Raw genomic sequence first — 24,934 nt, forward strand, 5'->3', positions numbered from 1 at the left:
GACCGGTAGGAAGATTGCTTTTGTAACAAAACTTTTGCTTTGTATATATCTACTGTCTGCCAGAATCTGTAGATTCTGTAATACAAGAGACAGGAATGAAATACTTCCATGTTCTATTCAAGAGCAAGAGAGTGTTGGTGGAGAAACAGTGACTTAGATTTATGAAGCTCTTCACAGCAGTGGAATCACAGAAATAAAAGTTCAAAAGAAAAAAATAGAATCCCTTATATGAAGTATAGGTGACAAAAATACATTGCATTGAAATATTTCTCTTCTGGGAAGTTTTTGTCTTAGGGCAGGGTGGCCTCTGCATGAACACATTTGCTACGCTCCCATGTAAATAGAATGTCATAGAATATTTTAGTTGGACTAAGAATTTCCTGAGTTTAGTCCTTAAATTTCATTCTTTCTAAGATTGGAAAATATGCTCTTAAGTTGGGATATTTGAGTTTCTAGTATGTTTAAAAATATATTTATATAAAAAGCCTGGCCACCATGTGAAACTCCATGTCTACTAAAAATACAAAAAAGCTAGCCAGGCCTGGTGGTGCATACCTATAATTCTAGCTACTCAGGGGAAGCTGAGGCAGGAGAATCACTTGAACCTGGGAGACAGAGGCTGCAGTGAGCCAAGATCACACCCCTGTACTTCAGCCTGGGTGACAGAGTGAGTCTCTGACTCAAAAAACAAAACAAACCAAAAAATGCTTTATTTTAATACTCATAATTATAGACAATTATTGGCTTGCCAATTTTAGAAATTTTATAATAAGGGCATTTGGGGAAATGTAATCAGTATTAAGGAATAAACAAAGTATTGAAGGAAGTAAGGACTGGAGAGCTTTCTAGATATGCTGGTTATAGGAATCTTTTGAGAGGATGAACTACTAAGTGAATTCAAAAATCTAAGTGTCACCGGCTGAGACAGGAACTTTAAAAAAGAGATGGTAGGTAAGGATCTGAGTACTTGAAACCATAGTGCTTTGGAATTGGAGGCGAATTCCAGAATTACTCAAGCCAACCTTGCACCAGTGCAGAGACTCTCACTCACCCACACAGAATTCCACAGCAGGGAAACAGTTCTACTGCTAGGGAGCTGGAGTTGTTGGACAGTTATTTTTAATTGGCCCTAGAACTTGCCTCCAAAGTAACATAGAATAAGCCTCCTCCTTCCTTCACATGATTACTCTCCAGAGTTTGAAACTAACTGTCATTCCCCACTTGGACATCTCTGTTCTATGTAGACCTATAACCAATGGAGTATTGAAGCAGGAGAGTGGATGACCATTTCTTAGACCTACAGCAGAAAATAGGTCTGTTTAAGAAGGTGATTGAATCCCCACACTGTGAGGGTCCTTGCTCCTTACAACACATCACAGATGTGATGGTTATAGCACATCCCAGTTTCCCCCATTGCCATCACTTCCTCCACTCTGCCACCTTTTTCACTGTCCATCTACACTTGCCATGGGGGTCACTGACCTCAAAGAACTGCCCCTGCTACTCCAGGTGTGGCCACACCAACATGACTGCATCAGGACTAGTACTTTGTGGGGTCTGAATGTAATACCGTAGAAGCAGAGAATTCAAGGGACGTTGGTACCTACGGAACTGTTCCGTGTCAGACAGGGTCAGCTATTTACTGATTACATCGGAAAGGGGTAAGAGTAAGAAGTCATGGAAGCCAACTGTTCCTCAGTGTGACACCACTGTGTCCCTCCAAATCCTCCATCAAGTCTTCCAACAATTCAGAATACTCAGCATGATCCATTTCTTTTAGAAGTAAGTGAAGGAACTGAGATATATATCAAGGTTCCAAGGGGGAATAAGTACTTTCTAGAAAGATTCAGGCCAGGCACAGTGGCTCACACCTTTAATCCCAGCACTTTGGGAGGGTGAGGTAGGAAGGTCACTTGAGGCCAGGAGTTTGAGATCAACCTAGGTAACAAAGTAAGATCCTGTCTCTAGAAAAAATTAAAAAATAAGCTGGGCATGGTGGTATGTGCCTGTGGACCCAGCTATATTGTTTGAAGCAGGAAGATTCACTTGAGCCCAGGAGGTGGAGGCTGTAAGTGAGCTGTGTTCATGCCACTACACTCCAGCCTGGGTGACAGGGTGACAGAGTGAGACCTGTCTCCAAACAAAACAAAAAACAAAACAAAAAACAAAAAAAGATTCAGGAACACAGAGGCACAGCGGCAGGTAGAAGTAAATCATAAGAGAAACCTTCAGACACTAAAGCAAGGAATTGGCCTTGACCCCTGGTCAGGGAACTGGCATTCAGGGGCCTCATTTTGCAGCTCTATGTCAAGAAGGGAGGACCAGCTGACCCTTACATTATTACATGGAGACTCTTCAGCTTAAGATGTCGTTAGTATCTTCAGTAACCATATCATGTTTTTAGTTACTATCAAGGCTGTTATTGACTAAAAGTCTTAGATTTTTTTTTTTAATAGGAACTGCTGTCTAAACAGATCTTCTTCTTCCTGTATTTGTACACTTGGTTTTGGAACATAAATGTGGGACTTTATTCTTGGAGTTCTGCTTATTTCACTTGATTACTGTAGATTCATTATTTCAATTAGTTAAGGTAACTGAACAGTTGTTCTTCCAGCTAGTGAAACTTAACTATGTATGTTTCCTATATAGGTGCATGCGGCATATTTAAATGTCATTAGCTTGGTTTCTTGTTTCTGTTAAAGTCATGAATAAAAATATTGATCAAGCAAGAAATTAAGGCTTGATCAATGCTATATTCTACTGTGGATATTATTTTTATCAATTGTAAAGATTTGCTGGTCACATTTTGAGTATGCTTTTCAACCACTTTCAAATCCACTTACAACCACTAGGTCTCACTTCATTTTTGTATTCACAATTTTATTTTTGGAATCTCTATTAAACGCTTTGCCAAAATTAAGATGCACCGTGCATAGAAATTCTAGCAAAAATGAAAAGGATAAAAATTTATTCCCATCTAAGCTGACAATAGTTAAAATATTCTTTTCTATTGTTGAAAATAATTAGAACTGAAAATACAGTCTAGAACTTACCCATGACCTTAAATTACCAATATACCTATTCTAATGAATGTTTTATAGCAATGTCTTTCTTTTTAGGTGAAACAATACCATGTGATTTCTTTTTATTTTTCAGGGAAGTGTTTTTCCTGCCCTATGCCACATACTTTAATATTATATAGATCTAAAGCTCACTGGGTTTCTCTCTGAACTTTTCCTCTGACACATACTTAGAGAAGATTTCAGAATGAGGCAGAGATACTGGTGCTTGTATATATTTTGTGCGATATCTGTCTTTATTTCATTTATGTAGCAAGTGTTTATTGAACACCTACAATGTGACAGAGAACCAGCTGGTGTTGGAGAACATTATAAGGAACACAACAGACCTGTTGTTTGATTTCATGAAGTTTGCAGCTTAAAAGATACAAATGTTAATCAAATAATCACTTAAATGAAAATTGCTGTACACAGCATAAAAAACATGTATACGGTGCTATAATGGAAGGCCTGTTTTAGAATAGAAAGTTAACAAAGGTCCCAGAAAAAAGAGACTGAAGAATGAGTAAGAGTTAAAGACTCAGACATTATATTAAGAGGATTCCAATATGCATGTTATAATAGGATTTCCAGGTGGAGAGAATGGAAAGAATGGTAGGAGAGCAATATTTGCCGAAATGATAGCTGGAAATTTTCCAGGATTGAAAAACAACATTGAGTTTGAAGGCAAAAGTGTACTCTGAAACCTGAGCTGTATGAATTTTAAAAGCCACTCTGGTGGATGCATGGAAAATAGATTGCAAGTGGGTCAAAGCAGAGTTGGGGAAACCATTGAGGAGGCTGTGATAGTAGTTCAGCAGGGGATGATGATGGCTTTGAAATATTGGCATTTGTGGAAATGGAAAAACGCAAAAAGTTCTGAGAATTATATTGTAGAGTTTGAATAAATAGGATCCAGTGAGTAATTGGATTAGGAGTCAGGGAATGAGAGGCATCAAGATAGAGTCCAAGGTTTCTGGCATGAATGACTGTGTAGATGGAGAAATGCCAGTTGTTAAATGAGGGAAGATGGAAGCATGACCATATTGGGAGATCATCCCTGAATGTCAGCTTCTAAGAGTTGTAACTAGGCAAATCAATAAACCAGTTCACCTTCAAGTGCTTTGTATCTTAAAGTATGGATTTTCCCAAGCTCCCCAATGAAGTTGGTACCTAATTTTAATGTTGGCATCATACAAGAATCTGAATCTACATTATAAACTAAAGGGGGCTTGATTCCTGAAGAAGTAAGGTTTAAGTTCTGAACTGTAATTCAAGAGATTTTAGAGGAAGCATGAATTCTGTTGCTGAATCACAGAGCAATTTGGATATGGGATTTTCATTCTTGGATTTGCAATTTATATTCTTTGTAAAATAATATTACCCTTTTCTATTTTGAAAACTAATATTTTCTGTTTTTGCTGATCACAGGGGAGGGTGATGAGCCATAATAAAATGTGGAGCAGGTTGGAGCAAGGCTTTGTTCCTATGCAGCATCTGTCTAGGTTTAGTCAGTGCTTCTGTATTTGCAATTATAATCATCTGGTCATTTTCTTTTCCTATTGGCTTAGCATGCAACACACACTGTGGAAGCTGTGATTCACAGGCCAGCTGTACCTCCTGCCGAGATCCAAACAAGGTTCTGCTCTTTGGGGAATGTCAATATGAGAGCTGTGCCCCACAGTACTATCTTGACTTCTCCACCAACATGTGCAGAGGTAAAGCTCTTCCTGAATTGTGGAAAGATTCTTTTACTCAGTGATACCCCTTTACTACTGATGTCTAGTTTTCCATATTGGGAAAATAGCAGTCATCACACATTTTGACTTTCTCTGATGGTAGCAAGAATTATGTATGTATGTATGTATGTAGTCATTTAGTCACTCCTTTATTTACTTATTAAGCATGTATTTTTGAGCACCTACTTGTGTCAGACAGTGTGCTACATTTTGGTAATAAGATCAGAGGTGGCAAATTGTAAATCCTCAGGTTTGGCCCATAGACATGTTTTGCTTGATCTAAATCATGTTTCAATGCTTTAAAATCTTTAATTATTTGCCTTTTGAAAATCTGAAGATTTCACATGTAAAATTGAGATTTTCAAGTGTGTGTGTGTGTGTGTGTGTTGTTTTTAACCAGAAGCTCTAGTAATGTTGGATATGCATCCCAACAGTGCAACTGTAGGTTGGAATGGTGTCGCTGTTGTCCCCGCTGGATGGAGCAGGATCTCTTCACTCCAGCAGTCCTCACCATTCCCTTTCTATCACACAAGGCCTATTCTGAAGATACTTTACTTTTATGGGCTGTAGGTGTTTGCATTTACAAGTCTAGATTGCTGCCTCTAAGCTTAATGAGGTCAGGAGTCATGTCTGATGTGTTCAGCTCTGCTTAATATACTTAAATGAGTGAAGACGTAGTCCCTGTCTTCAAGGAAATTTATAAGGAGATAATGTCAAAAGTCAAATGCCTTTTCCTTGCTCTCCAGTAGCTGGAATTCTTGGGGCTTATGTTCCTTGAATGGTAGTGCTCAGCGAGAGGAAAAGCAGAGATAAAGAACAGGTTTTACTTGCTCCTGTCGGTTTCCTCATTCCTGCATCCTTCCACAGCTCTCTCTATCCCTCTGGTTCTGGCAGAGAAGCTAGAGCTTGGATATGGAGGTCAAACATCTGTCAGGTAAACTTAGGTTGCTTTAAGGCTCTACAAAATTACACACTTTGCATTCCAAGAAATTCTACTTGGTTGTCAACTTAGGTGGTCTGCTGTGCTCAAGACCACAGAAATTTTTTTTCCATTTTTTGCCTTCTAACCAGTAGCTGTCGGTTGTGGTGAAAAACAAGATGATCACAAATCCACCCCATTATAAATGATTTCATAACTATGCTGGCAGTTTTCAAGGCTCTGTTTTAGTCATTTTCCCTCAGGACTGATTCAGCCAAAATAAATGAATAGGATTAACTTTGTGAATCTTCTTGGAAGCATGTGTACTGTCTTGCACATTTACCTGATTTCTTTGGGACTTACAAATATTGTATCAAGGAAGAGAAAGGGTAACTAATGAGAGGTTTCTCCAGCTTCTCAGAAGGAATGGAAGATGAGATTGAGGGTGGCCCTGAATGGACATATGTTCTCTAAGACAAAGAGTTCAGTAGCAAATGTTTATTGAGTTGTTACTATATGCCAGGTGCTATGCTAAATTCTTTAAATTCATTATGTCATTTTATTCTTCACAATAACACAATGAAATGTGTACTATTCTCACCCTTGTTTTACAAATGAGAAACCAAGGATAATATAGATGAACACATTATTGTAGGATAATAAAGATAAAAAGTAGTAAGGCCACAACTTGAATACAGACTTACCTTTCTTCATAACCCATGTACTTAACTGTGCTGTCCCACCCCGTCTTCCATGCATGTAGCACTTCCCTTACCAGCTACAACACTGGCTTTCAAACATGAGTTTTCTGACTGCATCAGAGTTTCCTGGGTCGTTAAAAACAGCAACAGCCACGGCAACAACTATAATAATCAGAATAACAAGTACAGCAGCAAATACTTTCCCGTGCCCAACCCAACCTCTGAGACTCTGATTTCATAATTCTGATGTTGAACCTAATCCATATTTTTAGCAACCCCTCTGGATTATTTGTGTGCACATCCAAGGTTAGACCCCTCTAGAACATAAGCTCCTGGATGACAGGTTCTACACTTACCACCTTTATATTGCCCCCTTCTGCTGTTCAGTGACCATCCCACAGGTGCTTATGGAGCAAATTACCATATAAATGTGTCCATTCCAATGCCTAAATGAGATCTATTGTTTTACCAACCTCTTTCTTTCTGGACAACACCTTTATGCTCCATATAATTCTGGTATCATTGGTTCTTCCTGTCACTTTGGTCAATGCCTGGTTTTCAGAGATAGAAACTCATGCAGCTGGTGGCAACAGATGCATTCTTAGCTGAGTCTCCGACATCTCTTTACCTATTGAGGATTGAGTATTTGGAAGAAGTGAGGGTTAGGTTTGTGGGGCAAGTTGGCCACTCCCTGAGGCATGTTTTGCATAAAGACTTGCTGTGGCACAGGGATAAAGAACTGAGACCAAAGTGATCTGGTTTCTCAGCAGCCCTTCCAACAAGCAGGCTTGGCATGACCATGGAGTGCCCCTTGTACATGTCCATGTCTGACATAATTAGGGAACACTTAAACCTCAGAGAAGCATTCAGGCTACTACAAGCAGAAACCTTGTTTGAGCCTACTTATCTGGCATCTCTTAGGTGGTCCTTATTTTACTCCTTGCAGCTGCAAACATAAATGAGTTGCTGGGTCTGAGGGTGGAGACAGAGGAAGATAATCTAGTACAGACTTTCTTTTTAGAGTGTGATTGGAGCTGCAGTGCATGCAGCGGGCCTCTGAGAACAGACTGCCTGCAGTGCATGGATGGCTACGTTCTCCAGGATGGGGCTTGCGTGGAGCAGTGCTCGTCGTCATTTTACCAGGATTCAGGCCGCTGCAAAAGTAAGTGTGTGGAGGCCCTGCTCTGTGCTCAACCACACCTTGGCCACCTCTGATTTGTACTGATCTCAGAAGGAGCCTGCAGCAAGTTTCCCCTTCTGCTTTTTACCCAGTCTGGTTTCTTTCCTAAGAGCTATCTTTGTTATCATGAAAATTTCCCATTTTTTTCTTCCATGCCCTAAGAAAACATTTGCTAAAATTTGAGGCCAGTATGGGAATCTTGGCTGTATAGGACCACACGAACAAGTATGTGTTAGCCATTACTTTTTTCTTAAAAATCGAACAGTCATATCCTCCAGGTGAGAAGGTGTTTGTACCCTAGACATCTGAGCACATGGGAAGATCTGATTATTTCACAATCTGCCCCCTTCAACCCTCTGAATACCATATAGCTCACAATCACCTTTCTCTGGCTGAGTATCCCTTTTAGCCTCAGTTGAACACTACGCAATTCTCAGACCCAGAAAATCCCATCAAAAGGGCACAGAGAGCATTCCTAGGAGAATTCCTGGGGGAACAAGAACTGATTTGATGAACCAGGAAAGGTCAACACTTCAGCAAAACGTACTGAGAGCCAAGGACTAATAATAATTATAGTTGCTGATACCTGTCATTTACTTTATAGTTAATGTAGCATTTTCCATGGGTGGGTAGGACAATATATCAACCCCCATTTTATAGAGAAGAACTCTGAGGCTTAGTGAGGTAGAGTGACTAATCCTAAGTTTCCCAGCTGGTAAGTATCACAGTAACAACCAGAACCCAGACTCCTTGGCTCTTCCTATGGTCCTTTGCCTGGTACACTAGGCTGCAATGCTGCTGGACATCTCATGCTGCCTTCTGACAAGGACCTGGAAAGCCACACAGATTCCTGATGACTTGACTTTTGTGTTTCAGACTGTGACAGCTACTGTCTCCAGTGCCAAGGTCCCCATGAGTGTACCCGTTGTGAAGGGCCATTTCTCCTCTTGGAAGCCCAATGTGTCCAGGAATGTGGGAAGGGATACTTTGCAGATTATGCAAAACAGAAATGCACAGGTAACTTAAAGACTGTGCTGAGTATTCTGTAACGAAGTGAGGGCAGCAAGTAAGCCATATGTGCTGACTCTCAGGTATCCAAGAATACTTGAATTGGAAGCAGAATGAAAGCCCAGGGAGCTTAGCCTAAGTAATTGATGGCTTCCCATGCATATCTGCCATATGTTGGTTAAATAGGATATAGGAGTGTAAGCCAATATTCTCTTACACAAATCAATATTGTTCCCAAAGTTCTTCTGGAAACAAAGCCAGTGTTTTATGGAATGTAAAGCTTACATTGATCTACAGTTAGGGATCCATTAATAGTGGATCAGCCCTGTTGATATAGACATAATTTTTTCAGTGTTTAGACAAAATCACCTATGACTATGATATTGGCATAATATCCTTAAAGAATAGGATTTTCGGGAACAGTCCAGTGAAACACACTGGAGCTTTTATGAAACTAAAGTTGAACCCCAAGTCTTAATCTCCTTGTCCACTGCATTAGCTAAGAGAATTTTATCAGTTTGTTCTCATCGTACCTAGCAAAGCTTGGTTCATGTGCCCCACTGTAATACCTGGCATTTAATAATAATGCTGTTAACCAGGCATAGCATTTACATATCGCTAAATTTCCCCCATCTGCATTATCTAATTTAATATTCACAATGACATGATAAAATATGACAGACATTATGAACCTGTTTTACAAGTGAAAGAAAAATAAGAAACTTAGAAGTGTTAATCATGGCAACTTAAGATCAGATGATAAGCCCAAGTTTTCTGATTCCAATCCAGGGCCCTTTAAACTATACTGTGTAGCCTCTCTACTGCAAAAATCTCAACTAAGAAAACAGGAAAATTAGGCAGTAAAAACTCTTCATAGAAGATTGTTAACTTGACTCAGATAAGTAATCCTATGGTCCTATTAATAGCTCCTCTCCTCCAGTATTTAAAATACTATTAAATACTACTGCTGCTGCTGCTGCTGCTACTACTACTACTACTACTACTACTACTACTACTACGACTACCAACAACAACAACAATAGTAAGAGATACAGTGAGAGATTACAGTGGTGGCAGTAATAGAACAATTGAGCCCTTCCTGTGTGCCAGGCACTGTTTTAGTCATTGCACGTTTTAACACATGTAATCCTCCCAACAACTATTTGCATTAGGTGCTACTAATGTCCCCATTTTTAAGACAAGATAATTATGGCACCAGTTGTTATACAGAACTTGCCCAAGGTCACAGCTGGGAAGGTTAGAGGAGGAAGGGTACCTAGAAAGAGTCTGTGCTCTTAATCACTACAAAGGTCTTTTCTTACAAGTCAATACAGTTAACTTTTTAAACAATTCATTTATGTGTGACATTTTTAGATCTCACTGTGTAAAGTGAGGAGTATTCCTCTCTGTAGATCAGCTCCCTATACATTCTATGGGGAAACTGTCAGTATTCTCTTTTGTTACACTTGGGGATCATTTGTTGCATGTGCTGTGACTCTTCCGGTTGCAATCCCTTTATTTTTCTACCCCAGGTGGTTCCTTGATTGAGCCTCATTTAGTGTTTCCTTTTTTAATAGCCTGCCCTCAGGGGTGCTTGCAGTGCAGTGACAAGGACCTCTGTCACCTCTGTGACAATGGGTTCTTTCTGAAGAGTGGCCTCTGTGTTCACAATTGTGTTCCTGGCTTTTCTGCCCACTCCTCTAATGAAACATGTTCTGGTAAGTGCTTCTCCTCTGATGGTCTGGTGAATTTACCAGTAATTTCTCTATGTGAAGGCTGAGTTTGCAGACATAATTGACTCATGTGATATAAAATGCAGCATTCCCAATCTGGGAAAACTCATGACGCTATGAAGGAGTAAGGGACTCTTTATAGAATACGGAAAATTGAGGAATCTCAACTTTATATAATCTTTGGAAAGGAAAAGAAGCAATCTGTGCCTTAAAAGTCATAGCTATCAGATAAGAAATTGGCATAAAACTTACCTATGTCCCTGAACTACATCCATGTTATAGAAAATTTTATATATATACAGTCACACATTGCTTAATGATGGGGATACATTCTGAGAAATGCATCATTCAGCAGTTTCATCATTGTTTGAACTTTATAGAGTGTACTTACACAAACCTAGATGGTATAGACTATTATACACCAAGGCTTTATAATATAGGTTACAAACCTGTACAGCATGTGAGTGTACTGAATACTGAAGGCAATTGTAACACAATAGTATTTGTTTATCTAAACACACTTAAAATAGAAAAGATACAGTATAATCTTACGGGACCACCATCACATAAGTGGTCTGCTATTGACTGAAATGTTATATAGCACATAACTATATTTACATGTAATTTATATTTATATAAGTCAGCAGAGCTAATTATGACAAAGTGCAATTGTGCACCCTTTTCCACACACTGGAGATAAATTACAAATAAATAACAAATAGTACAGGGAGTCTGCTTCATGAGGTTCACGTTTCAGGTGGATTGATTTCAAGCTCCCCTGTTTGTAATCAATGTAAAATATGTAATATTGGCCAGGCATAGTTGTTCACACCTGTAATCCCAGCACTTTGGGAGGCAGAGGTGGGTGGATCACGTGAAGTCAGGAGTTCAAGACCAGCCTGGCCAACATGGTGAAACCCCATCTCTACTAAAAATACAAAAATTAGCCAGACACAGTAATATGTGCCTGTAACTCCAGCTACTCAGGAGGCTGAGACAGGAGAATTGCTTAAACCCGAGAAGTGGAGGTTGTGATGAGCCAAGATTATGCCACTGGACTTCAGCCTGGTCAACAGAGTGAGACTTTGTCTAAAATAAATAAATAAATAAAAGTAACAAGAATTGAAGCCAGTCTCTTCTAACAAATTAATTGACACATTAAATAACAAAGAGAAGTGAATTTAAATTCAGTCTTAATTTTGAACTTCAAAATCTTTATAGGTGAGTAAAGCTTTGGAAGTATATTAAGTACATTACTCTTGAGTGTTTGTTGGCTTTTGAGAGTCATTCATTTATAACACAAAGCATTTTTTAACACCTATAGTCAATCATATTTTCTGTCTCTATATTTCTGGCCTTTAAAGATATTAAGACTTCCCCATGGGAAAAAATACTTTTGGCTTATTTTGGGGAAATCTTTCTGGAAATCCTAAGTACTTGAGAGCCAACTTACTTCTCTCTAGGATATAAGTTAACTTGTGAAAATGAAATTTCTTTAGAGAAATCTTACAGTTGAAGTAGTCCCACTGAAACTTGGCATTTCCAAACTGTCCTGTCTGACCTGTTGTTAAAAGGAGCACTACCAATTAAAGTCCAGCCAAAAACAACTTAGAGGAGACAGGATAAATTCTACATCATGTTAAAAAATCCTTTTTTATCTATTATCTGTTTCATGTGGACAGAGATTATAAAATTGTAAGACAAAGAAGTATGTGTATTTCACATGAATTCTAAGTAGGAGCCACTGATAATCCTACTCTACTGCAAACTAACTGGTGCTGTTCTAGGAAATGGTAGCAAACACCGGCGTCTTTATTTGCCCTCCGCAGGTCTGATATGGCAGATGCCTCAGGATAGGACTGTGGTTATCAAAACCAGCAGCTTACTAGGATTACCTGTGGAGTTTATAAAATTCCCGAGATCCTACCCCAGAACATCCAAATCAGAAGCTCTGGCAATGGAGCCCAGCTGTCAGTATTGTTTTAAAAGATCCCTATATGATTCTTCTTATTATTAAAATATAATTAACTTACCATAAAATTCATGCTTTAAAGTATACAATTCAGTGGTTTTTAGTGTACAAAGTTGTATAACTATCACAACTATTTAATTCCAAAACATTTTCATCACCCTAAAAGGAAACCCCATAATATTAGCCACTTCTCCCCATTCCTATCTCAACCCAGTCCCTGGTAGCCACTAATCTACTTCTGTGTCCAGGTATTTGCCTATTCTAGACATCTTATATAAATGGAACTTACAGTATGTGGCCTTTCATGTCTGGCTGCTTTTACTTAGCATAATACTTTTGAGGTTCATCCATATGATATCAAAAATCAGCACATCATTCCTTTTTCTTTTATAGATGAGTAATACTACATTTTATGACATACCACATTTTCTTTATCCATTAAATAATGAGTGCACATTTGAGTTGATTTCACTTTTTGATTATTATGAGTAACGCTGCTATGAACATTTATGTACAAGTTTTTATGTGAACAAACATATTCAATTCTCTTGGATTTATATACATAGGAGTGGAATTGCTGCATCCTATGGTAACTGTATTTAATTGAGAAACTGTCCAAATATTTTCCCAAGTGACTACACCATCTTACACTCCCATCAGCAATCTATGAGGTTTTGATTTTTCTATACCCTAACAATTTTTATTGTCTTTCCTAGTGGAAGTGAAGTGATATCTTACTGTGGCTATGATTTTGCACCTGCTCATGTGCCTATTGGCCTTTTGCATATCTTCTTTGAAGAAATGCTCATTCAAATTCTTTACTCATTTTAAAAATTGGGTTATTTACTTTCCATTGTTGAGTTATAGTTCTTTATATATTCTTGATACAAATCCCTTTGTAGATATATGATTTAAATGTTTACTCCCACTCTGTGGATTGTCTTTTCACTTTCTCAGGGTGCCCTTTGAATACAAAAGTTACATTTTGATAATGTCCATTTGTTTTTTCTTTTGTCACATATGCTTTTTGTGTCTTATTTAAGAAAGCATTGTCTAATTCAAAATCATAAAAATGTACTCCTATATTTTCTTCTAAGGGTTTTATAGTGTAATGATTACATTGAAGTCCTGTGTTCTTCGCATGTGCATCCAGGGTGGCAACCACTGGAAGGCTTATTGTGTGTCATAGTCCAGAATCTCATCTGTGCAGCTCTGAATTAAGAACATTAAAAGCTGATTTAAAATTTTTTTTAAAAGGTGGGCACATGGTGGACAGCTGAAAGGAAAGCTGGAGCTGCCTGTAAGAGGGGAACATATCTGAGTCAGAGCCAGAGCTCAGCAGGAAGTGAGAGTGGTGTGTGGCAGATGCAGTCATAAAGATAGGTACTGGTTTGGAATTAGGAATTGTTATCTCATCTAAAGTTCTTTACAAGGACAAAGTAGCCATTAGCTTTTAGTTCTGGCATGGAATTGGGAATGGCCTTCTCCAGCCATTGGCATGGTTTCCAGGCTCCATGTTTTCTGTATGAAACCTATGTCAAAGAACAGGAGCAGTGACTTACACTTCATGACATCCCCTTGGGAGGCAAAGAGAAATGATGTGTATTCCTCAGGAATACTGAAGTGCCCTAGAGTGAGCTGACACTCTTCTGTAACAATATAACGCTGTAAACTCCAGCATACTATTAATGCAGTGAAATCAACTCTGTTTCTTATTTTGTGTTTATTCTCTGGAAATTGTAAGGAAGTAGTCTGAAAAACATAAACAAAAATAGGGGGAAAGTGACATAATTAGTGAATGTATCAGGCTTGACTTTTGAATTTATATGTTTTCCAGGCAAAATACACACCCCTAGTCTTCATGTGAATGGTTCCCTGATCCTCCCAATTGGTTCAATAAAGCCACTGGATTTTTCCCTCCTGAATGTCCAACACCAGGAGGGTAAGGTCGAAGATCTCCTGTTTCATCTTGTGAGCACTCCCACCAATGGTCAGCTAGTGCTCTCAAGAAATGGAAAGGAGGTTCAGCTGGACAAGGCTGGCCGTTTTGGCTGGAAAGATGTGAACGAGAAGAAAGTGCGTTTTGTGCACAGCAAAGAAAAACTCAGGTGACTCTGTGTTCTGTTGTTGTCTTCCTGCCTGCTTTCCATCATTGCTTTTCCACTCCTCCACCCTCTCCCGGCCTCTTCTTCTCAATAGCTAACCCTTCTCATCTGGAGAAAATCAATACGTACTCCACAAGCCTAAATGCTCTCAGCTGCCTGTCATCATTTCCCCATGATTGCTCAGAGAGCATGCTTCTGTTAGAGACATTTTCCTTTTCTCTCATAATTATGGGTAATTCTCTGATGGGACAGAAAAATCCCCGGTACCAGATTTTTGGCAGAGCAGAAACAAAGTGGTGATATACCTAGATGCTACAGCTGCTTCCTCAACACTGGGGCAATACACTGGGAGTGGGTGGCGGAGAGAGAGGATGGAGCACATGCTTTTCAGGGTGTTGTATGGTCTCTTAAAATTTCAGAGTTGGAAAGAAACTTAGTATCACAGTGAAGTTTTTATTATCCACATTATGGGATTAATTGTGGTTAATTTTTAAGCCTGATCCAGTTTTCCCCTGATGCGTAGCACACTTCTGGCTGCCTTCCCCACCCCAGCTGACATATGCTTCAGGAATGCAATTGAATGTTAACACCTACCAAAGCAAATATAGCTATATAATTAGCAGAGTAAATCTCCGCAAGAAGTCAGAGGTTGCCCCCCAAAGATTAGCCTCCTGGATTACCCTTCACCCTGCTCTGCTTCATTAGTGCAGATAATTCAGACTCTGTGTATAAACAAGGAGTTGAAACCCATGGAACAGTGACAAGGACACAGCGAGTATTTTCTGCTGTCAACACTAACCTTGAGGATTGGTCATTTTTGACGTTTGGGCTGGGAGACAGGTGAGGAGAAAAGTGGATGGCACTTTCTCTATTGTAATTCAAAGGTGACGATGTCAGTGACCTTGGAAGATCATATCATAGGAATAAGAACAACTAATATTTATGGAGTGCTAACTTTGAGCCAGGCGTCATGTTAAGCACTTTACAAGAACTATGTATCTCATGTTCCTAGTCTATGGATGAGGAAACTGAGATCTTGAGAGTGTAGGTCAGGGGTCCCCAAACTATGGCCCACGGGCCGCATGTGGCCCCCTGAGGCCATTTATCCGGCCCCCACTGAACTTCAGGAAGGGGCACCTCTTTCATTGGTGGTCAGTGAGAGGAGCACAGTACCTGGTGGCGCTGCAAAGCGCGGTGTTGCTCACGTACAGTACTACTTCTGGTGACACAGGACGCATGCGTCACGGCTCCAGAAGTGCATCATATGACACACATCCGGTCTGCTGCTGCAGTCCCCTGCATCATCGGAAGCAGTGTGAAATAACAGCAGAAGTAGGAAGAAAGGCAAAGCACTATAACCATTACTACACAGTACAATGACCCCCATACTCCCCCAAATGTACAACAACATAACGGCCCCTATAACCTCCCTTTGCCCAAAAGTCTCCCCCCACATTACTACACACTGTATTTCCCCTATTATAAGACCCTGTCTTATATTAATTTTACTCCCAAAAGACGGGGGCTGTCTTATTTTTAGGTGTCTTATAATAAGGGAAACAGGCAGCAGTGGGCTTCCCACAGAAGAGGCCCACTGCTGCTGCAGATGTCCAGGATGCTGTATACACAGTGTCACAGGCTGATCACTGCCATCCCTGTATACAGCACTGGAGGCGGTGCTGGGCCTGTGACACTGTATACCGCTGTCTGGGATAGTGGACGCAGTAGCGCTGGCTGTGAAGAGTGTCACACCTTGCATGGTCCAGCCCTCCAACGGTCTGAGGGACAGTGAACTGGCCCCCTGTGTAAAAAGTTTGGGGACCCCTGGTATAGGTTATCTTGCCCAAGGCCTCTCAACATGTGTATGCAGAGCTGAGACTCCAAGCCAAGACTGATTCCACAACACATGACTTTAGCCACAATTTCTGCCTCCCTAACATCCTAGAAACAATAGGCAGGCTTCCATCCTCAAAAGACAAAAGATCACTTTATAAAGAAGTATTGCTACAAAGATGGAGCTTAAAACTCTGGTGTTTGATGCCATAGACTCTTTAAATTCCTACTCTATCTTCTGCAGTCATTTTTACTGTAAGTATTGTTGTTATTATCATTATTATTATTTGAGACAGAGTCTCACTCTGTCACCAATGCTGGAGTACAGTGGCATGATCTTGGCTCACTGCAACCTCTGCCTCCTGGGTTCAAGTGATTCTCATGCCTCAACTTCCTAAGTAGCTGGGACTACAGGCATGTGCCACCATACCCAGCTAATTTTTGTATTTTGGAAAAGATAGGGTTTTGCTACATTGGCCAGACTGGTCTTGAACTCTGACCTCAAATGATCTGCCTGCCTTGGCCTCCCAAAGTGCTGCAATTACAGGCATGAGCTGCCATGCCTGGCCTATTCTTAAGTACCTCTATCACACACATACAAACACAGAGCTATAGAACTCTGTGTCTGTAGTCACTTACGAAAAGCATAAAGCTTTATAAACAACTAAGGTCAACTCTCTTGTCTATTTATCTTCTTTAACCTCTCATCACCTGCTTTCTTGTGGAATCATAGCTTTGTACCCTGAAATGGGTACAAAGAGTGGCAGTTTAGAAAATCCTCACAGTTCTGTTTTGGGGTACCCATTTTAATACTGGATTTTCTTGATCTAACAACTGAAAGAATGAGAGGTATAGTAAATTTTTAACAAAAGAAAGAATAAGAAGAATAGTAAAATGAGGTTGGTAGAAACCCATGAAAAATAAAATTATTAACGTCTCTGAATAATACAAAATGAAAGGACAACCTGCCACATAAGTGTGTGTTTTGTTAACATGGTTAACATGAAGACACTGACCATGATTCTTTAGAATTGGATTCCTTTGGAATTAGAATGCTCCTGGGGAGGTAAAGACAACCTGTAAGTGTAGTTGCTGTCACTGGCATAAAATGGCATTGCCGATATACTGAACACTGTTATTGGAACCTCAGTACCACCAGAAATCACTTTACCCTATTTAATTGGAAGTACCACCTTTTCTTTGTTCAGGGGTAATACTTCTGTCAGATAATAAAGTAAGGTATTATCTAATAAAACAAAATAATTTTTAAAAATGATAAATAATATATTTATAATACCTTATTTTATGAGATAGAGTTGGGACAGAAAATGAAGAGAAGATAGAAGAGAAGGGAAGATGAGAATAGTTTTTTTTTAAAGCAATCAGATTTATTGAGGTATAGTTTGCATTCAATAAAATCTCCCATTTTGAGGTGTATTGTTCTGTAAATATTAATAACTGTAAACAGTATTATAGTCTTGTGATCGCAACCATAGTCAATATGTAAAATAGTTCCATTACCCCAAAAGTCTCCTTTTTATAGCTGCTCCTTTACCCCCAGTCACTGGTGACCACTGATCCGTCTTTACTGCTATAGTTTTCTGCTTTTAAAATTGTTAGGTGATGGGAATCAAATATGTAGCCTTTTGTTTTGGTCTTTTGCCGTAATGATTTTGAGATCCATTCGCATTCTTTCATGTATAAATAGTAGTTCCAAGAATAACTTTTAAAGAACTTTTAAAACAATGGTCCCTATAGTTGACTAGAATTCAAAAATCCCCATAATGCAGAAAGTGATTTTTTTGGTTGGCACTGAGATTCCAATAACTGTTCAGTATATCAGCAATGCCATTTTATGTCCTACATCTTACCAGCCAGCAGTGAGTTCTGTGCTTGGTTTGGCTTTGAAGGTGTGTAAGTCTTCCCTTCCCTTTTAGCAGTCTCTGAAGCTGCTGGAACAATGCCTTATTTTACTATTAGTTGGGACTCTAGTTGCAAGTAAATGGAAGTAAACTTGAATTAGATTGTACAAAAATGTAAGGCCTGTTATAACATTGCAGGCGTGGCTCAGACCTCAAAGGCACTGAGGGCAATTGTGCTCCAGGACAGTCTGGAAGCTAGGACTGGGAGGGGGAAGCAGAAATCAACTCTTCTCTCACCCATGTGCCTCTTTGCTTATAGGCGTCATTCACTCCTCTCTTACAGTCAGGTTTGATCCACATAGTAGACTCTGGTTGTCTCATAGTCAAATGCTGAGACTGACTGCTGACTCTCAGGCCAGTTGCAAATTGCCAGGGAAGAATCAGCCATCCTTCCCTAGTCTGTCCACAATGAGTATGTGTAGGGTGGTGGGGAGCGAGGGGAGATGAACAGCCATGTAATGCAGACATTGCAAACCTCGTTACCGGGGGCCCACTCACATGGATTGGGTGGGGGTTAGGGAGAACATTTGCTAGGAAGAGGGAATCATGGAGAACTGGTCAGAGACTGTAAAAGACTTCTTTCAATTCTTCAATTTAACCATTAGGCTACAATATTACTAATCTGCCTTGGCCTGACAACTAATTTTTCAGCCTTTTCCTTATTCAGTTTAGAAGAAAGGAAACAAAATGGTTACATAATAATTATTATTGTTATAAAAATATTTAAGAACACACAGTATTTTTACCTGAGTCTTACTATGTTCATCTTTATCTGGTAGTTTTTCCTTATAGTATGAGTATTATATTGCTACAGTGGTTTCATCCAAATTCTTGCCTCCATGTAACCTGAAAATGTTTTTAAGCCTTATCTGTCTAAAGTCTAATGTAATGATTTTATTTTCTCTTTGTTTCTTTGGGACTTCTTTAGGAAAGGTTACTTTTTCCTGAAAATTAGTGACCAGCAGTTCTTCTCTGAGCCACAGCTGATCAACATACAAGCATTTTCAACACAGGTAATAAAATGGCCAAGTAATTAATAATTTTCATGCCTATTCGTTCTCAAGAACAAACTCCAGGTTTTCTGTGGATTTAGTGGAAATGATTGCATGCAATTAGTCTAGTCTTGGTTTCCTCGTGAAATGCCACTGGAGTAATATTTAGGATTTTTGGGTAATAACAAAAACAGCAACCAAAATTACTAATACTTCTCTAGTACTTAGTGTTATAGTCTTAGTGTTTCACGTAAGTTAGTTAATACATATGCCAATATTATGGAGTAGTATTGTCTCCAACTTACAGACAAGTAAACAAAGTCACAAGAAGGTTACATAACTTGTCTATGGTAATATAGCTAATAAATAGGGAGTCAATGTTTGTGCCCAGTAAATCTGGTTACAGAGGTAGTGTTCTTAACTGTTACATTATGACACCTAACTTTACCATACTGAATCTACTAGCAGCCCTTCTGAATAATTTGCAGGGTGCAGTGGCTCATGCCTGTAATCTCAGCACTTTGGGAGGCTGAGGCAGGTGGATTTCTTGGGCCCAGGAGTTTGAAGCCAGCCTGGGCAACATGAGAAAACCCCATCTATACCGAAACAAACAAACAAACAAACAAACATAAAAAATCAGCTGGGCCTGGTGATGCATTTTCTATAGTCCCAGCTACTTGGGAAGCTGAGGTTACAGCATCACTTGAGCTCAGGGAGGTTGAAGCTGCAATAAACGATGATCATGCCACCATGATTACTTGGGAATTCTGAAGAGTAACTATCATCTAATTTTCCACTATGTGACTGTGATAATGATGCATTAGACATTTCTTTAATAGAGATTGTAATTTCCAGGAGGCTGGAGGGTGCTTGGGTAGTTTTAAAAGAAAGCCATTTGGATTAAAGAAGGCAGTGTGTTGCGAAAAGTCCTAGATGGTTCTACTTCAAATGATATATTTTGAAAACTGAAATACAGTAATATTTTCTTTGGCTTCTGGCCTCAATATTTTTGTTTTTGTTTTTGTTTTTCTCTGTTGTGGTTCATTAGCTTTTATCTTTATGAAAGAACATTTTATCTGCTTACTCAAGTTAGTGGGAGGTAACCTGACAATCCTAAGAAAAACACATTAAATTTTACTATAATAAATTAGCAGTGTCACATTAATTAGTCAGGTGGTTGTCTTACTCACCTAGACCATAATCTTGGCAGGCTTTGTAACCTGAGTTGGGGTGGGGCTCTATCAGGAATTGGATGAGAGAACTGAAGAAAATTACTGGGAAGGACTAGAAATAGCATGAGCTCAGGATGCCGAAGTAGCCTCCTGTGAGTCAGTATACTACAACATGGCCTGGAGTGAAGTGTGTCCTCCCAAAGGCGAGTCCAAAAATTCTATACCTTTTGTTAGTCTCTCTTGGGATATAATGTAAGTCAGTATAGCAGAGAAATTAGAGATTTAGAAGCTAGCAGCTCTCAAGTCTTGAGGGGGCTTGATAAACCTCTAGAACCCAGAGGTGTGAAGTAATGTCAGTTGTTGTGTTATTATGACTGACCATGTCTCTGACAAATGCCATGGAAAAGTTTGGTGCTTTGCTAGAACACCTAGAGTTTCTCAAAAAGCATACACATAACAATCAGGTATTTAGTCCACTGGATTGTCCTTTCTTTCCCTATTAACTGACTCTGCTCCTTCCTTTCAACTCCACAGGCCCCCTATATGCTGAGAAATGAGGTGCTCCACATTAGCAGAGGAGAGAGGGCAACCATCACCACTCAGCTGCTTGACATCCGAGATGATGACAACCCACAGGATGTGGTCGTTGAAGTAATCGATCCTCCACTTCATGGCCAATTGCTCCAAACACTTCAGTCCCCGGCAGCCCCTATCTATCAATTCCAGCTGGATGAACTCTCTAGAGGCCTTCTCCACTATGCTCATGATGGCTCAGACAGTATATCCGACATTGCAGTCTTTCAGGCCAATGATGGACACTCCTTCCGTAATATACTGTTCCACGTGAAGACCGTGCCTCAGGTAGGTGTCATTCCTAGAGTGACAGTTTTCTTGCACCTAGACATGAACTTCTGCTGATAATATTAGTTTATGATACAAAGATATGGGTAGTCATACATTTATTCAAATATAACCTATTATGTAGAGGGCACTGTGTATTTTGTTAGGAGCACCCTTGATCTGTCCTCATATTCTCCACAAATTGGGACACTTTTGAGCCTTTTTTGTCGAGGTACCACCATAAGAACTTGTTATTATCCACTAATCCTTTTGTCTCCTGCCTGAGCATAACCATAAGAATCAAGGTATTCCTGTTTTTATCTGCCCTTCAAAAACAGCTCATGAAATGTGAAGTTCATAGTCAGATAATCTGAATGAATCAAAAAATGTTGAATTCAGCCATTCCGTTAGCTCAACTAAAGTAGAATGAGCAAACTCATTTGGTAAGCCTAGGGATCTTTGCCCTAGGGAGTAGGAGCCAATAAACAGCATTGGGTCAGGTGCAGTGACTCACACCTATAATCTCAGCACTTTGGGAAGTTGAGGTAAGAGGATCACTTGAGCTCAGGAGTTTGAGATCAGCCTGAGCAACATAGATAAATCTTGTCTCTATGAAAGCTTTTTTTAGAAAAAATTAGCCAGGTGCGATGGCATGCACCTGTAGTCCCATCTACTCAGGAGGCTGAGGTGGGAGGATCACTTTAACCCAGAAGGTTGAGGCTGCAGTGAGCCATGATCACACTACTGCACTCCAGCCTGGGTGGCAGAGCAAGATCGTATCTCAAATTGAATAAATAAATAAATAAATAAATAGCATAGTTGCTCAGCCTGAGTCATTGACATGCCACCTTTTTATGTTTTTGCCATATCCACAGGCACCTGTACTATTATTTACTTAATATTTTTCTTTGTATCAACTTTTTATTGTGGCCTCATCCTAATAAATAATACTTATTAAATCATGGACTTAATGTAGAATTATACTTTTTTCTAAAATATTAAAATTAATATATAACCATTCTACAACATTTTGTCCATATACTACTGAAAATGTTCTTGGATGCTGAAAATGAGATGGTTCTCACACTTTAGGACATACTGGCTGATCCATTGCTAGACCAAAGGGACCTGAAAAACATTTTCAAAACTAGACAATATTTCATTGAATGCCCCTTTCTTAATTGCATCAAGAATGGCTCTTTCTCATGGTAGTAGATTGGGAAATATAATTCTTAAACAACGTTTTATTTCAAATATCACTGCTTACTGAAATGTCATTAATGATTAGCTGGAGAGACTGATTTGCTGAGTACAGTTTAAAATCACTTGTCACTTTCTTATCAATGATCACTCAAAATTTGCAATGGATCCAATTGAGCCTGTGAAGGTGAACAGCTGAATCTAATATGGCCTGCTAGGTAATTTCTCAGTTTCCTGTCTTGTTACTTGCAGCTGCTGAAATCACCGAAGGTGGCATGAGAAAGATGGGAGCGAGTGAAGGCTGATGACGAGATGGAGTTGGCAGATAGCCACCTTGTAGCTCATCTTAATTATTACACTCTTGCAATTGCCCTGGGAGATGATAGTTCTGGAGAGATGAAGTCTAGACAGACACAAAAGTTTTCGTTTCTTCCTTCTTGGTTTCTTTCCAAAAGTTGTTAGAGGATTTCAGTGTCACCCTAGCAGCTGCCTTTCCGATTGTGGCTTCCATCTCCAGTTTGGAGCTCAGTTCAGTGTATTGTATAATCATTTTGTGTGGAATGGCTCAAGATGGAAGGGCCTTTCTAGGATTTTAGCTGCTTTGACTACCCAAACAAAACCAAGAAATATGAAAATTTAATTCATAAATACACCACAAGGCACAGAGTTTTGGAATCTTTGTGACTTGTGAGTCATGTAGGTATTTGCTGTGTCTGTCTGTGATTCCTGAAAAGTGAGTTTAAGTTCTGCCCTGTGCCCCTTTTCATCCTTCTCTCCTATATTGCTGTGGTTACCTGCCCATGGATTGGAATAAGGAAACCTGTGACCGGAGCCTCAGCATTCATCAGGAAGTACTAATAATACATTTTACAGCAATATTGGCAATCTTATACAAATATGTGCTATTTTTCCTTTTAGAAATTCAATTTTTTCTCATTATCTCTTATTTTCTTATCTCTTCTGCTGATCTTTATAATATCTTGGTGAAGGAGGCTAGAATAGAGGCTATGGGACCTTAATTTTTCTAATGGAAACTCTATTATGGGTAGACGTTTTTTGGTTTTGTTTTTGATATTAGACACGAAAGCTTGGATAGGAATTGGTCCATTTGATCTCATGATCACTCTGTGATGTTTGCCCAATTATTATCTCTAATTTTCCAAAAGAGGAAATGGAATCACAAAGAGGTTGAAAAACATTCATTTTCATAAAGGTACTTAGTGCTGGAATTATGATTTCATCTCGTGCGTCTGCCTCCTACACTTAACCATGAGACTCTTCATTCTAGCTAGTATTTTTCAGTGTGTTGGTCATATATATGCTTATCCCTTTAATGGATAGAATGGAGACAGTTATTTAGTCATTTTCTCAATGTTCTATCCAAGCTGGGCCCCAAGCCTCTGTAATCTTTCCTCTGAAATCACTGCATCTGGTTACAAGTGAGAGTATTTATAACCATTAAGTCTTCTGGGCCCAAGAAGAAAAACCTGCTCAATTCTTATGGCTTCTTGTAGATACATTGTCAGACATGACTGATTTCATTCTAACAACCACTATTGAGGATGGGCATGTAAGTTCTTACCCTGTGGCTGCTGAGTTATTAAATCTGGAGTGAGGCTGATTATTGGCTGATGTCTAGCTGATAGTTTAAGTGGAATGGCTTGTGTTTAATTCCTAGTGAATGAATTACAAATTAATCCTAATATTATTCAACAGAAAATGCAGCCTGTCAAGGTAACTAGGAAGGGATTATTTCAGTCTTAATCTCTTGAGCAGAGCACGTTGTAGGAGTTCAGCACTTTTTTTTTTTTTGGATTGATGGATAAGGGATGGTTGCAATGGCTTGAGTGAGGCTGATGCCTGTGTTTCTGCCTTCCAATCCATCTCTTGCATCAGACGAGAAGCCCTCAGGGCACTTCTGTGGTAGCCCATCTGGGACTGAGTAGAGGAGCTGTCAGTTCAACCCTTGTTTTTCAAGTTCTACATCACTTCCCCCAAACTTATGTTTTTATCTTTGGCCTGGCAGTGATGAAACCTGACTGCCACCTCCAGACTTATACTGAGTTGCTGAGGAGAAAATATAACCAGGACATGTTGAAACATGCTCTGTTGGGGAAAGGAGGCAAAAGAAATAAAACAGATTAAAAAGTAATAAAGAATGCTCTGCTGAATAGGCTTTCATTGATTGGGGGGATTACTAAACTCAAGCCTGCTACAGATATGATTCTAAAGCAATATGACATCTAATAAGGGCTAAAATGCGGACAGGGAAATGTCATACTTATTGGTGGGCTTCTTTCTACTGCTGGGGTTTCAAGGAATTGCCCTCTTTTTCATTACCTAAGATACTTCTGGAAATCATGTTTTTTTTCCCACTCTGGCAATACATCTGATGATTTTTCTGAACTTCTTTGTTATTCTTTGAACAGCATGTTCTTCAACTGGGTAACACTTTCATGTTGAAAGTCCCCAACTCTCATGCTAGGAAGTAAATGGAAAATTCTATTGCTGAGAATCCTCTCTGGCTGTTTATCTGTGGTAAGGCCCATGTATAGATAA

The 24,934-nt window shown here is 39.4% G+C and overlaps 1 protein-coding gene across 7 annotated transcripts in view; it reads left to right on the top strand.

The window, feature by feature from the left end:
• FRAS1 (Fraser extracellular matrix complex subunit 1) overlaps positions 1 to 24,934 on the top strand; it is a 460,403-nt gene that overhangs the window by 283,180 nt on the left and 152,289 nt on the right. For 6 of the 7 annotated variants that reach the window (XM_074396330.1, XM_074396331.1, XM_074396333.1 and 3 more), the window contains 7 exons: positions 4,631 to 4,777; positions 7,440 to 7,580; positions 8,475 to 8,615; positions 10,184 to 10,324; positions 14,149 to 14,419; positions 19,100 to 19,184; positions 20,870 to 21,196. In XM_074396330.1, coding sequence (XP_074252431.1) covers positions 4,631 to 4,777; positions 7,440 to 7,580; positions 8,475 to 8,615; positions 10,184 to 10,324; positions 14,149 to 14,419; positions 19,100 to 19,184; positions 20,870 to 21,196 — 1,253 coding nt within the window. The remainder of the gene's footprint in view (positions 1 to 4,630; positions 4,778 to 7,439; positions 7,581 to 8,474; positions 8,616 to 10,183; positions 10,325 to 14,148; positions 14,420 to 19,099; positions 19,185 to 20,869; positions 21,197 to 24,934) is intronic. The other variant, XM_074396334.1, reaches the window with a different exon arrangement.

This window comes from Saimiri boliviensis, chromosome 3 (genome assembly GCF_048565385.1).
Source record: "Saimiri boliviensis isolate mSaiBol1 chromosome 3, mSaiBol1.pri, whole genome shotgun sequence".
Classification (NCBI taxonomy): Eukaryota; Metazoa; Chordata; class Mammalia; order Primates; family Cebidae; genus Saimiri; species Saimiri boliviensis.